The 18,221-nt window shown below is 44.6% G+C and overlaps 1 protein-coding gene across 1 annotated transcript in view; it reads left to right on the plus strand.

Annotated features, from left to right (window-relative positions):
* The first annotated feature begins 10,832 nt into the window (after window positions 1-10,832).
* Window positions 10,833-18,221, plus strand: part of LOC119372116 (vesicular inhibitory amino acid transporter) — a 29,765-nt gene continuing 22,376 nt past the window's right edge. Inside the window, exons 1-2 of the mRNA XM_037642576.2 lie at window positions 10,833-11,341; window positions 12,607-13,039. Coding sequence (XP_037498504.1) covers window positions 12,896-13,039 — 144 coding nt within the window. The 5' untranslated portion in view covers window positions 10,833-11,341; window positions 12,607-12,895. The remainder of the gene's footprint in view (window positions 11,342-12,606; window positions 13,040-18,221) is intronic.

Here is an 18,221-nt window from a genome sequence, read left to right on the forward strand (position 1 = left end):
TATTTCATGGAATAAGTGTCTTTTTTTTTTCAAAGTAATGATGTCCGCTGCCTTCCATCAATTTATAACAACTCCACACAAAAGCTCCAGATAATGTGAAAAAAAAAAGGATGAGGTTTTGCGTGAAATTATACGACATAAATGTAAGGCACGCCATTGGGCTAAGCACACGGGTGGTTCTGCATAAATTTCTCCCCAAGTTAAAATTGCGAGCGGCAACTCCGTTTTCTCACTGCCGTGTCATTCCATTGTCTGTTTTTTCTTTTCTTTTTTTAGGGACAGTCGGAGTACCGAAGTCTCAGACTTCACTCGATAGAAATATTTCGCTGTAGCAGGACCACGACCGCAAAATAAAAGGACGTCTTAAGCGCAACTAAAGCTCATCATGAACTACAGTGCCGCAGTTATACACCTAACAACAACGCGAAAGTGCATGAGCCTCGTTTTTGTATACCACCGAGTCGCTAAAACGCTGCATTCACACACTTAATGCTCCTCATGTTTGGGACTATGCCAAGCGCACTTTACGATGTGCTTGAACCAGAAAGCGGCATCAACACTGAAATGATTCCGGCGAACGAAGGGTACGACACCAATACACAGCCCTCTCGAAATTCGCACTCACTGATCTTATTGCAATGCGCATGTGCCGAGCAAACTCATTTGCTTCTGTACACCGTGTTAGGTATACGTACGAGCAGTTAAAATCGCGCTAACATAACACAACAAACCGCCCTTTGAGAGTGTGCAGTACGTACGCGCACATGCAAACTCGACGTGGCTAGCAGACGACGCAGGGAGCAATCCACACTAGGCACGCTCCAGCCAGTAGCCGCCAGGCGGCGACTCCGCTCGATCTCCCGCGCCACAGCTGTGCATGCATATTACGAGAACATTAATCTGTTTCCAAGTGCACAAACGCACATGTACCAAGAAGAAATCAAGTCGCTGCACGTGCTGCGCACACATATAATAAATGGTTCATTCCAATCGCACTACTGAAAACGACCCCCAATAGCAATACTTTGAGAAATTTTATTTTCCCAGATATTGCTGCGTAACAGTAACGGTTATCTCTATTGATAAGACACTACAATCATGATTGAGAAGATGAGGGGAACGATGTCAGAACCTGACAAGAGCTGCTAGTCCTGGGCTCTGCTGCGTGCATATATCATTGTAAATGCATCTGTATGTAGTTTCGGTGCATATCCTTTACGCAGCAATACTTCACGTTACAGCGCAATAGCTGCCGTAATACCCCATTGAGAAGGTTGTCGATGACAACCTGAGAATTCAGTGCAGGCTTGCAGGCTACTCCCACAAAACTGCGGTGCGTTTGCCGCTGCCTCATCTATCTGTGTTAGAGCCGGGCCTGCTGGTGTGTGCTCAAAGATTAAATTATTTTGCTCTGTTGATGTAAATGCTACACGATTACTGGAATGTATAAGTTCGCTGTTTCCATCTAAAAGTACTGAATCTGACTGAGTGCTATATCAAGATATCCAATATAATTTTTCGTGAAGTTCAGGTTTTCAGTTAAAAACCCGCGACACAAAGGTAGGTCGGTAAGACAAAATGTGTGACAACGGGTGCTTCCGAGGGACACTGTACATTCACTGCTTTATATTTGGCCACCCATATAATATAGCAGAGTACATGAAACTGTAAATCGTTGAACAAAATTATAAACACGTATATATTTCCGGACGGCAGCTGCCGGCAGGCTTGGCCTGATGGTCCCGATGTGGGAGTCGCCCGCTGCGCGCTAACGCGCGCCTTGCAGGACCTCAATAAAGTTTTTGCAACCAACCAACCAACCAACCAACCCCGCTGCCATCGTAATACATAGTACTATAGTATATCGCAAGCCATTTTTTTCTAAACACACAAATTCTATTGAGGCGAAAACCTTAGATGCCTCACCAAACGCGAAAATTGACCGTCGGCGTCGGCGCCCCGCGTCAACCCGAGTGATGCAAGAAATCATCATCACGTGATGACGTCATTATATGGCGTCATCATGACATCACATAACGTCACATCATAGGACGACGTCATTACATGACATCCATGCGACACTATGGAAGCCAGGTAGGTAGGTCATCAACTTTATTGGGGGTCCATCGAGAAATTACTGGCCTGGGCTAGGCCTCCGGGGGGCCGTCGTCCGGGGAACACCATGTGATGTCCTCGGCTATAGTATTGGCTCGCTGGGCAGCCCAGATTTGGTCCACTGGATGTGCAAAAGAATTGGACCACTGGATATGGGCTGAGAAGGGCGGCTCGCCACCGCTCAGCCAGTCGTCCTGGGGTACACGCTCTCTCGTCCGGGTATTGGCAGCGAATACCGCACTCGCAGTCCCAAAGTAAATGTGCCATGTCGGCTGTCCCGTGCCCACAACACGGACAGTCGGGTGACGGCTGAAGCGAGGGACACAGTCTGTACAGGTGCCGGGGATTTTCAAATGTACGAGTCAGGTGTCGGTGACTTTACGTAGTTGCGATCTAGATTTCCTGAAACCGCTTCTTGCACATCAGTGGATAATTTTGTTTGTCTTAATCGTAACCACTCATCCTGCTGTTGCTGTTCACATGAAATGCGCAATCTGTGATATTTCATGTATAAGTCGTTTTTTTTTATTTAAATAAACCTCTCAGTTACCAGTATGCGCTCGTCCTGTTTTCTAGCTCCGTCCTTGTCCATTCGCCTTTTACGTTAAAATGTGCCCTAAGTCGTCCCCGTTATTTTTCTAATCACAACTACTTTAGAGACAGCTTACCGTTCTCCTGTAATAAGGTACATAGCATTCTAAAGAATCACCCTTTTTTACCAAACACAAAGCATTGGGCACATGCATAGTAACGACTGTCAAAATTGAACTGCAGCTACGTCTTTTCTCTTAGTCATGCGCCTTTTAGGGGCGAAGCACCTTAGGGTCAAGCCTTGTACCTCCCCGCGTCTCGCGTAGCTCTGGTTTATACGAAGTCCGCTAGGGGCGCTGAGGTGGCAGCGCTCGCTACCGGCGCGTGCTCTGGTTTGAATGGAGACCGTCTTTCGAATGGAGAACATCTTTTATTTAAGGCGAAAGCCTTAGATGCCTCATCAAACGCGAAAATTTACCGGCGTCCCGCGTCGGGAGTCTCCCGTAGGTGTCCACACGAGTGATGCAAAAATCATCGTCACGTGATGACATTACCATATGACGTCATCATTACGTCACATATCTCCAAAATTCTTGACGTCATTTATGACGGCACAGTGACGTCATATGATGACGTCATCACATGCATATTAACTTGGTCAACTGTGGGCCGATCACGGAGGCAGTGCAAAACAAGGTGAGGTGCCTCCATTCCTGGAGGCAATGCAAAACCACATTAGGTGCAGTAAGCTTTCGGAGGGTGGCGGCGCTGGAACAAAACATCGACTGAGAAGAAAAGGAAGATAGCTTTCGCCTTCCAGTCGTCTTTGGTGAATGCGTAAGGTACCCTGTGAGTTTTCCTTTTCTTCTTAAACACAGGTAACTGCGTCGCTTTCGGAATCTTCTGAACAAGGGCAGCAGCTCTCCCATAGTCGAATAGACAGTGCTCTAAATCGTCCCAATTTCCTCGATAAACACACAGAATCTCTTAACTGAGTCATGTGAGGACAGCTTGATGCACGCGTAATCTGTTTTCGAATATCAATGTCGGTATCTTGGTCTCCTTGGGTTGACACTATGCGCATATCGTCACGTGGTTGTCGCGGTGAGGAACACCGACTCAATCCGTTAAAGATGGGGCTCTTTACTGGGCGAACCTGCGCCCGGAAAAAGAAGTACCACTCCCAGTGTAACATTAGCGGCGAGCACAATCGTCGGCGAAACACATCGTATTTTATGCATGCGTAACCGAACATTCCAGCAAGGACAGGCGCACACCCGCGACTCGGGACATTTGTGTTTCTGTTTTGCGCCTAAGATTCCCTTTCTTAGATATGCACCAACAAGGCCGACAGCAGGCGTTACTAGCTAAATCTATTTCTGCAGCAGGTTTATAGATCTTAGTCACAACACGAAAACTATATATCTCTAGTGTGCATGGCACCCAAGTTACAAAGCAAGCTAGATTTCTATTGGAGGCATTTTGTGAATTGCAAATTAGTGGTCGAAGTGTCGCGCTGCTAAACAGAAGGACGCGGGTTTGATTCCCATCCGAGTTGGCCGCAATTTAATGGAGGTGGAATGCAAGAACACACTAGTAATTAGGTTTGGGCGCTCGTTACAGAACTCAGGAAAGGTAAATTGATACAAAGAACCCCTATGCGGCGTGCCTCGCAATCACATCGTGGTTTTGGCGTTGGCACGTAAAACCTAAAAAGAAATTAACATTTTACGAACACACAATTTTATGGGGAAGGGAGGCGGAATGAATTATTTATCGACGTAAAATGCTGCGACTACTCTTCACTGTCTGACTTTTTATTTATATAAAGCGTTATTCGTGCTATTTACTGGCTTTTTACCGTTCATCTGTTATTTTCCCTGTTCCCAATGTCTAAAACATTGTCAGCAAGCCTCCCGGCAGGTGAGTCGAAACGTCTTTTTTTTCTGTTTTGATCGATATGCTTACGAACAGTCTTTGGAGCAGCGATTTCCTAACAGCAACGTTTGACAGCTATGCCGAATAATATTAATTCAAGAGCAGCTAGAACTAAAGATAGTTTTGGGTAAACTACTGTCATTTCCCTTTTACAAAGACTTCACGTGGTATCATTTTTTTATGATTTTATGTGACTGTCAATGACAGGTTTATCCGCTTCCCGCCTTCGCATTTAACCGATAGGTGCGCTATAGGCACGTAAACATGCGCTACTTCTCGATGTTACTTGATCTGCACTAGCCTAGGAAAGAATCTCATTTAAAGTGGTCCACATCGTGAGCGCTCCGTAGCTATGGCAAGCATGTGGGGCGTGATTTTCACGTTGCATTCACCAAGGCGAAACTCTTTTAAATTTTCAGCTGCTCCCACGACATAGGCTTCAGTTTGCACAACGCGTGACCACGTTTTGCTGTTGTGAGCAATGTTACACAATAACGTTTACGTTGTTTATTCATAATTTCGGGAAAAAATTTAGCCAGGCAAACTTTACCAGTTCCAACTCTAAAACATTCTGAAAACTTTATATGTGGAAACAAGCACTTGAAGCATCAGCTATCAATAGCTAACAGGCATGAGTGACAATGACCCTTCAAGGGGTAATGCAAGGATCTAAAGCCAGCGTTGTAGCTCTGTAGTCGAAGCCATGGTCGCTATGTGGCCATTTGCTTCGAGATCTGTACTACTAAGTTTTGTCTCGATCATGTTTTCCTGGCGCTTGTGTCTGAAAGACAAACACAGAACGTATTAGAAATGCAGCGAACACGTTCGAATGTGAATAACACTAACGCAAACACAATGAGAACAGCCATTAGATCATTGACAGCCAAGGTTGAAACGCACGAATCTGCCATGCATCAGTGCTGGGCAGTATCGAAGATACATGTAGCTTAGATACTATCTTAGATACTCTTTGGGTATCTTGTATCCGTATCGCGATACGTCTCGCAAGATGTGTATCAGTATCTGTATTTCCGATACGTTGAAGAATGTATCGCGTATCTTAAGATACAAGATACTGCAATACCACCGTGCGAAACAATAAACGTTGGCTGAACACCGGATCTCATGCTGATACTGCTGCGACTAAGCCACCAGAATAAAACTAAGTCACTGACATTATTTGATCACCCCGCCAGAGTTTTCCAGCGAGGGCAAGGGATGATGAGCTCTGAGCGCCCTTATTGAGGGAGCAGAGTCACGTGGTGGCGCTCGCATCGCATCGAAAGACAAGCGCGCGAGCATCTACGCCCAGCTGACCTCTTGCTTTTTCGGTGTTCTTTTTTTTTCTGTTTAGTTGTGTCATTGCCATGACACTGGCTCTTAGCCATTACCCCGTGCCGCATGCTCCAATGCGTGCGGCGTCTTTCGCACAAATTCTGATGACGCTGTAGTGTCGTTATCAAAGTTTCTCTTGCGTTGTGTTTCGTCACGAAGTCTGAAGAATACAAGAATGGGGTTGCTTTGAGTCTTGAGGCTTTCACACATCGGCGTTCTGAAGGACCTCGTTGATTTAAGTTTGACTTACATGCCATGAGATATGCAAATAAGGTTCTAACAGCCGTAACACCACCGGTACCGATGCTGGATCTAACAGAACGAGCATTCACCTAACAGAAGCTATCTTGGCGTACGTCTTTTTTTCATTTATTCAATGAGCTTTTAAAATCATATTTTTATTGTTAGTACAAGTTTTTTCTCAGCTGTCCGTCTATTCCATCCAATACATTACCTATGTCCCTGTATTGTTTTTTTTTTACGCTTATTGCAATATGTACTTAACGAGCTGCCAAGGTAAGCTCTCTGCTTTATTCTTGCTTTTAACTGTCTGCATCGTTTCTGCTACAGCTTACATGCTTATATTCCACTTGAGCTTACTTCTATGTTAAGGCGATGTTGAGAACAAATACATAATAATCTGCTCATGCCTGAAGTATACAGTAACAAAAATTCTGCTTACTACTTAGTAAAATAGTAAAATTGAGTTTGCATTCTAACGTAAATTATTAGGAGCCATCTTAAACATGTTAGCAAAGTAATTCGGGAAAGATTGTTATACCAAATGCTCCGGTTTTCTTACGAGTATCCCAACGAGCCATTTTACGCTATTTTCCATAGGCACTGAACTTTCTCTGATCTTGTTATGGGGGCTCACCCGCGACGGTAGGATAGTGGTTACGGTGCTTGACTGCTGACGCGAAGGTAACTGCAGACGCATTTCGATGGAGACCAAATGGTACAGGTCCGTGCGTAGGTTTTGGAACCCCAGGTGGTCAACATTTCCGCCCCCCCCCCCCCCCCCCACTACGGCGTATCTTATAATCGTATCGCGGTTTTGGGACGTGAAACGCAGCAATTATTATTAGCTCTTGGGGGTACCGCCTGCATCGTGTTTTTATACTTTTTCCCTGTGTTTGATACGGGACCGCTTTTCTATTTTACTTAAATATTTTGGATTTCCTTTTTTTTTAGGCTTACCTAAAGGCTTCTTACTCTTACTAATCACCAGGTATTCGGAGATATAAGTGGCAATATAGTGCGAATAGCGGCGGTGTCCTGCGGCACTTTATGCAACTATACAGTACGTCTAAGACGTTTATGGGCTGCACATATTCTCTCGTAGAAGAATAAAATGTTAAAAACTGTGCATTACTGAGTACATCGCTAACGAATGCATTACACCAGAAGATAAGTGAATATAAAGGTCATTTCAGTTTTATGTCCTCTAGATAAACACGATGCGTCGCAATGAATGTCGCTACAAGCGTTCTTGCTGATGCACACCTGTCCGGTGATCTGTACTGCGAAAACCGTAATACGCTTACAGCCAATGTAGAACTCCAGAATTGTATTTGCACCATCGTGTGGAGGCTTGTGAAAGTTCTTGTGAAAGGATCAGCGATGTGTATAGAGAGCTGTCATGTTAAGCAGCTGCAGCAACGCCAATAAGTTGTTTCGGAATGAACCTAATATACCTTGAGCAAGAAATACAAAACTTTGGAGATACTCACAGACATTTCGTCCAAAAAGAAACTAAACTGGTTGCAGTTTTTTAATTTTCAAGCGATATTTTTTGTGCATAGGCGATTAGTGCTACATTTCATAGATATATAATAACAAATTTGCGAATATATCGAAGTACCTTAAGATACCATTGCAATGTATCGTATCGGATACAGTCAGTGTTGTGGTATCTTGTATTTGTATCTCAAATATTTCTTGCCTGAGTATCTTGTATCGTATCGCGATACAATTTCAAAGTATCTTTGCCCAACCCTGGCCATGATTGAGTTCGCGCACGTTTAATGGAGAGCGCCTGCTCCTGTTGATGAAGTTTGTGCTTTGCATATGATGTTCGTTTCCAGCTCGCTAATTTACAACATACAAAAGTAATGGCCGACTATTGACGGAATATAGAATGAACCCAGTTAGAAGTTATAGTATTTATTCTTGCACCACATATGTGCTGATCTGATGCTACAAAAAGTGTACTTTACTGTAAAAATAAGTGTCCACGGCTACGCTTGGGATGAACAAATCAAAGTCAGGGAACAAGCTAGCCTATCCGGCAGTCATTCACGGGGAACGCACTTATATGTCAGCATCACATGTCGGCAAACTCACTCTATGAGTCGACTCTCTCAGACTCACTAAGGCTCACCTCGATCCGTGAGTCTGAGTGTGAGTGAGTCTGGGTGAGTAATATTTTTGTGATTCTGAGTCCGAGTGAGCCCTAAGAGCAAAATATATTCCTTGAGTGAGTCTAAGTGAGATCCACATTTTTTGCCGACATATATGATAGTTACCCAACTTCAGCATTACTGTCAGCCCTATGTCGCCTCACGTTTGTACTCACGTCTACTCAAACATACTTCGACGCACTAGTGTTCATACACCAGCTCAATATTTATTGGCCAGAGGCGAGTGTTACGGGAATATCTGTATAAAAATGTCTCGTGTGAGTGACACCTTCCATTAGTAATGTTCTTACTGTATTGCAGCCACTGATAACTCGTATTTGGAGGAAGCAGATCAAAATGCGCATCGTAGAGCAAAAATTATGCGAGACATTGGCGCTACAGTGCATTGATACCATGATTGAATAAGCTAATTATACGCTAATGGACTCATGAGTACACTAACTCAGACTCACTCAGGCTCAGATCGAGCCGTGAGTGTAAGTCTGAGTGAGTCCGAGTGAGTAATATTTTGTTAAGTATGAGTCCGAGTGAGTGAAAACTTAGTGAGTCTGAGTCCGAGTGAGTCCGGTTGAGGAAACTTTTGGTGAGTCTGAGTCGGAGTGAGCCCTAAATGCAAAACGTATTTCATGAGTGAGTCTGTGTGAGCTGCACATTTTTTGCCGACCTATGGTCAGCATACACTGTGCTTTGGAGCTTCGAGCAGGCTTCAGTTCATTTCACTGTGCTACGCTGCGATAGGCGCAAAAAAGTGCCAATCAGCTGACGAACGCATATCTGAAGAATCGCGAGCCGGGCTAGTTGTTGGATGTTCGTCGTGGAATAACTAACAGCGCTGAACTCGTAACTGTTATCTATATAATTGTTAGACTCATTATACCACGGTTATGATATCGTGGTTATATATATTATCTATCAATATCTATATATATGTTCTTTCCTTTTCGAAAATAAGTCTATTTGCGAGTTCAGCGCTGTGTCCTTATCTTCTACTGTCCGTATTCTAACTCTGTTGCGCTGTTAGTTATTCCACGATGAACGCATATCTATAGGCGTAAAATAAAACAGTAATGAAAGCACCCATTTTCTTCTTCTTCTTTGTGCATGTGAGGCTGCAGAATTGTAGCTAGCTAGCCCCACGGGCTACTACGTGTTGTAAGGTGTCCCTTTTCAAAAACCAACAAAATTGACGAGACAGAGCTTTCAGAATTTTGTATTGCTTTCTCTGTGCGCCGTTAGTGGGAAGTGGCACACTACGGGTGCGAGGTGCTCCTTACACCTGCTATTGCATGGAGTTTAGCTTCAAGCTTTTCGTGCGCTGTAGACTCCCCCTAACCGCTTAGCCAGCAACGTACGAGCCAGGATTTGCCGGTTTGACCTTCCGAAGAACGGAATGACTTGCAATCTTCGATGTAGCCCGCTTTCTCCGCACAGCTAAACATCTTGACTTCTCTGATCTCCAACGCCTCATTTCAACACTAATGGATGGATGGATGAATAAACTTTATTTCGGTCCCTCGGAACGCGCCCTAGCACGTTGCGGGCCGCTCCCACGTCGGAACAGAAAGACCAAGTCTCTCTGCTATGGTAACTCGAAATCGAAACCAAAACTGTTTAGATCATTTGGGCCTGCTGTGCAATTTTACACAGTGTCAGACATGTTGCTGGGTACTCGAACTAATCGAATAAAGATTTGGTAGAAAAGGGAATGTTAATCGAAACCAAAACAATTTAGCGCTGTTGCGTGTCCGTTGCCAACGCTACACAATTTCAGAAAGGTCGAACAGCGCTTGAACTTGTTAACGAATGTGAAGCGTAAACTTGACACTGGAACCAAGATCATTCAGGTGTTTTGTGCAATTTCGCATAGCATCAGACTGTTGCTCAGTACTCGGACTGATTGAATAATGGTTAGGGAGAAGAGAAAGAGATTAATCGAAACCGAAACCACTTACAGTAGCAGTTGTGAAGCCCCGAAAGCCACCTTCTGAAAATATTAGTGCACGTCGCGCCACGCGCGGGGAACGCACTGCTCGCGCGCCAGCGAAGCCGCTGACGCGGCGTCCCGAGCGGCTTGGGAAAAGACCAGCGCGCGGCGGCGGCGGCGGCGCCTCCCTCTTGGCTGAGGGAGGAAATTGGCCACCGCCGCTCTGCCCGCGTTCCCCTTTCCCGAACGCTTCCCTCCCGACCTCGCGCCTCCACAAGTTTTTTCCCCCTTCGGCGGCCGCTCCGGCAAAAACTCCGCGCAGCGCGACTCCGCGAACCGTCGGCCGCAAACTTCGTCGAGTTGGAGCATGCGCACTTGGGAGAGCGAAGAAAAATCGGGAGGAAGGAGAGAGTGGGTGCTACTCTCTCGCCGAGCCAGCGTTTCCCGGATGCTCCCGGTTTGAAGCAGAGGGTACTAGGTTCTAACGCCAGGGAGAGGGAGATGGCTGAGAAGGGATGTGGGCTGTAAGGGAGCGTAGGGAAGAAAAAAAGAAAGAGGACAGAGAGGCTGGCGCGCGAAGCTGCTGCCAGGGAACGGTGAAGGAAGGGAGAGTATTAGGGAAACGTGAGGGTGGGAAAAGAAGGGCGATTCCCCTTTCGAGAATCAACAGCATCGGCGAAGGGCCCCCGTCACATCTTTCGAACAAGAAGGTTTCGTGCAAATGAGTGACCGTATCGCACGCACCACGCAAGAATTCAACGTCGAGGTGTAGCATTTACAGGGGCCGGAGGTTGGTTCGAGGTGGGGGTGGGAGAGGAGAGGAGGGTCTCGCCCCTGTTCGCGCCCTGCAGTCGCGTGATACGGAATCCCTGCTGTTCTTTTCAACGGCCCTGTAGCCGCGAGTGCCTATACGGTGGTGGAAGGAATCTTGTGAGCGACATTGGCCCCTTTTCTTTCTTTTGAGGCAACCTGGACGACGCGTGCGCAACGGCCGCATCTAGGCTGGAGGACCAACGATGGAGCGCAGAAGCGCAGTGAGCAGTCGCCGGCATCCGCTCTGCTCTGCAAGATGAACGTGAGTCCGCGGCCCCATATCTGCGTGCTTCGTCATGGACACCGCATAGTGTGCAGTGTGCACCGCGGTGCGCCTGCTTTACCTTAGGGGTTCCAACGCAGCTAGCACGTACTTATTTTCCCGATAAGCATACAAAGTTATTAATTTTTCTGTTTATCCACCTTCTTTTCACGACGCGGTAAACCTAGCCCTTGACTCATACAAGTCTAAAAGCTGATTCCCCCAAGCCGCTTTCCTTGTTTTCTTTTTTTTAATCGCAACCGCACGTCGACATGTTCTTGCGTACCACCTTCGTGGGTGTCCATTGATAAACGCGTACCAAAGTATCCTTCAAACACAACCTTTTTTGTTTCTTTTCACGGAATTTGTAAAACGACTGCGCAGCTTCGAATGACGCATCAGAAATCGTGCGCATCGAATTACGTAAGGCTTGCTGCGACAATGCACGTGATTATATCACCGACGCGCCTGTACTCCTTCAAAGGATTTCAATATTTTAAATAAGTAACAAATAAAAAGCTGAACTTTCAAGCATTGTTTCGACCGATACAGAACAGCTATGCAAGTTATAACTAATCACAGAGCCGAGGCGTCCTTGACAGGACGTATGTGCATGCATCACGGCCGCTTTGGCAGGTGTACCACGTTCCTTGAGAAAAAGAAAGCGTGTGTTCCTTGTATTCTGCTCGTCCTAACATATGTAGCATCAAAATGGAGGTTAAAGGAAAGGCTTTAAGGAAAGTTAAACGATCCGTAGCGTGAGATGGACGGAAGGATTATAGGTTTAACGGCTCATAAAGAGGCAGGCAGCGAGTGTGGATTACAGAAAAGGTGGTAGTCGATGTTGAACTTTGAGCTTTACTTCGTGTCCATACAAGGAAGGTATGTGCAGATACAAGAGGCCACAAATCGGCTTCACTAGGTCGGTGTCCCTTTTTAGCTGTAGACATTCTAATGGATATTAAGCGTGTTCTAGTGGATATTAAGAGGTATCAATAAATGTTAGTTGAGATTAAGAAGAGTTCATGAAGTTGGGTGGAACATGGAGTCGTTGGAGCACATAACCGGTGGCTTACGCTAGATTTATGGAACGGTTTCCCGAAAGCAGATGAATCGTGGTTTGTGAAGGTGGTGAACTAGAAGGTTGTGACGAAATGTCAAAATTTATGGGTACATTCAGGCATCACCTGACATGTTGAATTTGGTGAAGACGCTGCTATTGAAGTTGATGACGTTTTTCGTTGACCCAGACGTTACGTTCGCAGCCTCTGCCGACCTCGACAATCTCTGAAACCTGAACTCTGTTCCGGAACCTGCCTTAGTGGTTCGTGGCATCCGAGACATCGGTCAAGCTCGACTGGACACCTGTTAACGTCACGAACGAGTGGACAAGAAGTGCTATTCGCATACCGGGATTCTCAGCTCGGATAAGAGTGTCCTTCGACGAGCTCTGTCTGCAGGGATAAAGGGTCCTGCCCAACCTAACGGATAAATAGTTCGTCGTTGATTCGTGTGTGGAACTAGGACTGAGACAAGTGAACAAGAACCTAGAACATGGCCGACCAGTTAATGTACAAACTGACCGGCTTCATACAGAAAGCCAAGTCTTACATGCCCGGCGCATGCGGAGAGGACAACTCGGGAGAGCAGCTGCACTTCGCCAAGCAAGAAAATGACACCGAACTCGCAAACTTCCAGGTAAGGCCTCGCACGAGTGCAAAGCATTGATATACTATAGCCGGTAACGACCTAAGAAGAAACGTAAGCTCCGCCACCCGCCGTGGTGGTCTAGTGGTTATGGTGCTCGACTGCTGACCTGAAGGTCGTGGGATCGCATTGCGGCCGTGGCGGTCGCATTTCGATGGAGGCCAAATGCTAGAGGCCTGTGTACTTAGCTTTGGGCGCACGTTAAGGAACACCAGATGGCCAACATTTCCGGAACCCTTCACTACGGCGTTCCTCATGATCATATCGTGGCTTTGGGACGCAATAACCCAACAATTATTATTTATAATATAGTAAGCTCTACCCACTGCTTGTCGCTGTACCACCCAGAGCAAATTTGCGTAGATGCTCTATCCAACCGCATTTCCTTATTTCCGTGACGTCAAGTACATTTCGTGCATTTCAGGTAGGTTATTCTCCCGTACAAACACATGTTCGTGTCGCTGCTTTTCGGTCGAAAACTCGAACTTCCTGCCAAATTTCAGTCAACATTCCGACATCACTGCTCACCCGCCGTGGTTGTCTAGTAGTTATGGTGCTCGACTCCTGACCCGGAGGTCGTGGGATCAAATCCCGGCCGCGGCGGCCGCATTTCGGTGGAGGGAAAATGCTAGAGGTCCGTGTGCTTCGATTCCGGTGCACGTTAAAGAACCCCAGGTGTTCAAAATTTCCGGAGCCCGCTCCTACGGCGTCTCTCATAATTATGTCGTGGTTTTGGGACGTAAAACCCCAACAATTATTATCGCTACTATGGCATCATTGCTCAGCCAAACGTAACATTTTAAGTATAGGACGGCGAAATTTTTATTCCTAATATGCGCAGTATTTGCACAAGCAACGAAAAAGTACTTACTGTTAGAACGGTAACAACCTGGCATGATTCTCTTGCACATATAAATAGCAGGTGCACCACAGTTCTGGACCTTGTATTTATTCTTCGTTTATAACCGACTAGTGTTTAAGGTGTACCATCTCCGTGAACTTTCGTGACGTGTCGATTCTGCGCTGGTTGTTATGACGTTCTTCTGCTGGTCGAGGGTTCGCAGCCCGGTAACTGAGACCGCGAATTCCGGCGGAGAGGGAATTTGCAGAATAAAAAAATATGTTCGCGTACCATATTTTTAGCTGATGCTAAGGAAGAGAAAGAACTACAGGTGGATAAAATTAAGTTCGACGCCCACTCCGTATTACATTGTCTTAGTATAGGTTAGATCAGGCTAGGTGAGGTTAGGTTAGGTTAGGTTAAGTCTCAGATTTGCAAGGGAACAAAAGTGGAACTTTGAGTGAGCTTTGTAATTGTTCATGACGGTATATCGCGCAGAGACGTTTTTTTTTTTGTTATTTAAGATCCATAAGCAGAAGAACCGACTGTGACCATACTATCACCACATCCATGGCAGTAAAATAGCAAGTGGACGTATGAAATTTGACTTTTAATTTCACATGGAAGTCAGCTATTACTGCAATACAAAAGATGCGCGTAACCACAAAGGAAGGACTCGAGACAGAACAGAAAAGGGCTTCCTTCCTTGATGTTTACGCGTCTTTTTTTATTGTATTTCAGTAAGCATGTTTCACAAAACCAGCTCTCCTTCTTTACCTATTTGCCTTTTTTTACTTAAAAAAATATTCATTCGTGCGCTGCCGCAAAACACCACCGAGAATTCTCTGGTCTGCTACGTTTTCATATAGCTCAGTAATCCTTACGTTTCATGTAGTAAGTAATGACTTGAATGGTTTCTTAAACCTCCATCGCGATTCGCACCTTGGAACCAGTACGTGTTCTTGGACCCTGAGGGAGCCTTGCGTCAACTTGTCGTAGAATTAATTGGCCTTTCATTACTTTTTAAAACACAGGTGTCCTCGAGTTCTGTAGAATTCTCTTCGTTCACAAGTGTCTTTTATTATAGTTATTTTCTGTCTACCCTTTGTTTTTTTTTTGTTTTTAATGCGTGACCGTTCCTGCGCATAATATTTCTTAATTTTTCTTGTTTGTTGTTTCATAACCATGCTTTATTTTCCAAATTTCTTGATTTTGTTTCTGTCACCCTGATTATCTAGAGTTGTACACAAGGCTATAGATTAACATCTCCAACTCTTATTAAAATTCTCTAGACCTGAATTTTGTCAATCTAAAATTTTTCACGCTCCATGTGAAGTGGACACAAAGACAATCTGGATTTGTCGCGAATACGAAAACGTGGCTCCAAGAAGCCTCGACTACTCTCTATCTTTAACGCAGCTGTATATGTACAGCGGAAACGCCTCTTCTGTGCAAATTTTTAAGGGCCATTCTTCCTGTTGACTTCATTGCTTTCAGTACTGATGTTCAGCGTAAACATCGTGATAACATTGTAAAAACTATCAGAGTGATCAACATCAGCAGAGTTTTAGTTGCACAACTTTATAGCTTTCTTGAAGATGCTAGGAAACACTTGTTACGTCAGAAACATCCATTGTGAGTATATTTGATTTAATTATTTAGTAGTGGCTTGAAGCTCAAAATAATACATCTACAAAAAATATTGGGAATTTACTTTAGGGGAAATTTTATGTAGTTTTTTTTCATGTTTATCAGTGTTACTAATTTTGTTATCTGTGAAAACAAGTAGCTGGTGCTACATAAAAGCGCGGGCATGTCCTAAACAACATATAATAAAAACAGACTCTAAAAGCGTACAATAGACTTGTTCGTGTCTATTACTTTTTCTGTGCAATGTTTTTACGCCTTGAATCCCTTCTAGTTGAGACCTTTGGGTTAAGAGCCTACGTGTATTGAGACTAAACATTACGTTTGTTACCGGTATTCATTCCGGATTCAGTATAAAAGCAATTCAAATTCAATTTCGGAGCTAGATATTAAATATTCAAATTGGTTTGAGCTGGTGTATACGTCGTCTGCACGATTAGAGAGTAAGGGCATAGAAGGGCACAAATTTATTCTGCTTTAGTCTTAGCGGTGCTTCTCACATGACACGGTTTACAGCACGGCCGCACTCAGGTGCTTGGTAGCCTCCGTGGCGTCACAAGAGGAAGTTATCTGTATTCTCGCGCTTTTAATGGAAAACAAAACCGTATAGAACTCTCTCAAGTTACCGAAAAAAAAATTCGCGCGATAGCTGACTCTTCATAGCGCAAGAACGTGGAAAGTGTCTAGTGCTTTCAGGATGACCTCTCTTTTTTTTTTCGGCTAAAGTCGACCGTGCAGAAAGGTCTTTTTAAATCACCAAATAATTCCTGTAGAAAGGCCTTTTTAAATCAGAGAAAAATTTCTGCAGAAACGCCTTTTTAAATCACAAAACAATTTCTGCAGAAATGCCTTTTTATGTCAGGAAAGAATCAGATGCGAAGAAGATATTAATAACAATTTTTATAGTTTCACGAGCCGAAAGCAGGATATGATTATGAGGCACGTCGAAGTGGGGGGGCTCCGGGTTAAATCTGACCACCTGTGGTTATTTAACGTGTGCTGAAATCTAAATACACAGGTGCTGTTGTATTTGGCCCCCACCGAAATGCAGCCACCGTGGCCTCCATGGAATCGAACCCGAGACCTCGAGCTTAGCAGCGCTATACACCTCAGACTGCTAGCGTATACCACGGCGAGTTAAGTGAAGAGTGGCCTCACAGAGGAGCGTCACAGACGCTCAGACTCTTCCGTTGAGAATGCATAGATTATAGACTTGCTTTATGACGAATACAAATGGAGCTTGGAATTTTACCGTCTACCAGCAGTATCCGTTAATATGAGCGGTGAATCAATGGAAAGGCAAAGACCCTATAACAGTGATCTAAACGATAGGCATTTGTTCTAAGATCATTAGCTTGCAAGATAGCCTTATAAACTTTTGCATACTCTAAAAGTTCGCAAGTAACATATAGGTTAGCAAGCGGAACGCCCACCGAAAGTAATACATTTCGAATGCCACTCTCGAAAAAGTGATATCAGCACGTACGAGTTTGCAACAAATGCCAGTGCTTGAATCGAGATAAAGTTGGTTTGAAAACGGCGTTCGAAACTCTATCCTATTTCACATCCATCCAAAAATACAATAAAAAGAACAATATTCCTGTAAACGTTAGTTGTTCACTGGGAATAGTAAGACATGGATTACGTGTGCACTGCGTACACAAAGCTCTTGTTACATGAAACAGGTGGATCCGAAAGTGCAATGTGCTATTACTCGGAATCAATCAATCAATCAATCAATCAATCAATCAATCAATCAATCAATCAATCAATCAATCAATCAATCAATCAATCAATCAAAGGAACTTGTATTTTTCCAGGAGAAGTGTGGGGATCACGGGGAAAAAAGCCGCGAAAACTGCAGCTTGACAAGGCTTCGGCCCCCTATGCACTCTAAGAAAAAAAAAGAAAAGGAGTATGTGTGACTCCTTTCGGTGAGTCCTCACCTGCAACGTATATGACTCTCTTTAAAGAGACAGGTAAACTCTCTTTGGAGATCATTGTACTCTCGTCAGAGAGTGTGACCCACAAGAGAGTTAACGTGACTGTTTAAAGAGAGTCATATGCGTTGCAGGTGAGCACTCACCGAAAGGAGTAACACATACTCCTTTTCTTTTTTTTTTCACAGAGCGTAAGAAATCCAGCAACACATGAGCCCGATACAAAATGTACTTGTGAAAGAAATAACAAAGCATATATGAATGTGAGCATTTTAAGGGAGTGAGAAAAACTTACAGAAAATTAGTAAACAGAGGAAAGTGTTTGGTTGATATATGAGGATACACAAAGCTTTCAATAAAACACTTGAGATATTGAGCGTTAATACGACAAAAAGTTGCATATTCTGCAGCAGTCTTACACGGCCTTTCCCGCACTTCAGAGGAGCGACTTCAAAGACTATTAGCTAGGGGACTGCGCGTCTGCCTAGGTGTTCCACGAGCGACTTCCAGCAGCCTTGTCATAGCTGAGACTCGACAAGCACCCTTTCAAGTCATGAGAACAATCGAAACATGCCGCCATTTTTTTCGCTTACAGACGCAACACAAGGACCACCCATTGGCACTGGAGATTTTACGAAGGGATAAAAGCAATGCTCATGAAGAAATACGGAGTAATGTACATATATTACCAAGAAATGAAATTTGGAGCTCTGAAATGGACTATCCTCCATGGCTACTTGCAATA

Source organism: Rhipicephalus sanguineus, chromosome 10 (assembly GCF_013339695.2).
Source record: "Rhipicephalus sanguineus isolate Rsan-2018 chromosome 10, BIME_Rsan_1.4, whole genome shotgun sequence".
Taxonomy (NCBI): Eukaryota; Metazoa; Arthropoda; class Arachnida; order Ixodida; family Ixodidae; genus Rhipicephalus; species Rhipicephalus sanguineus.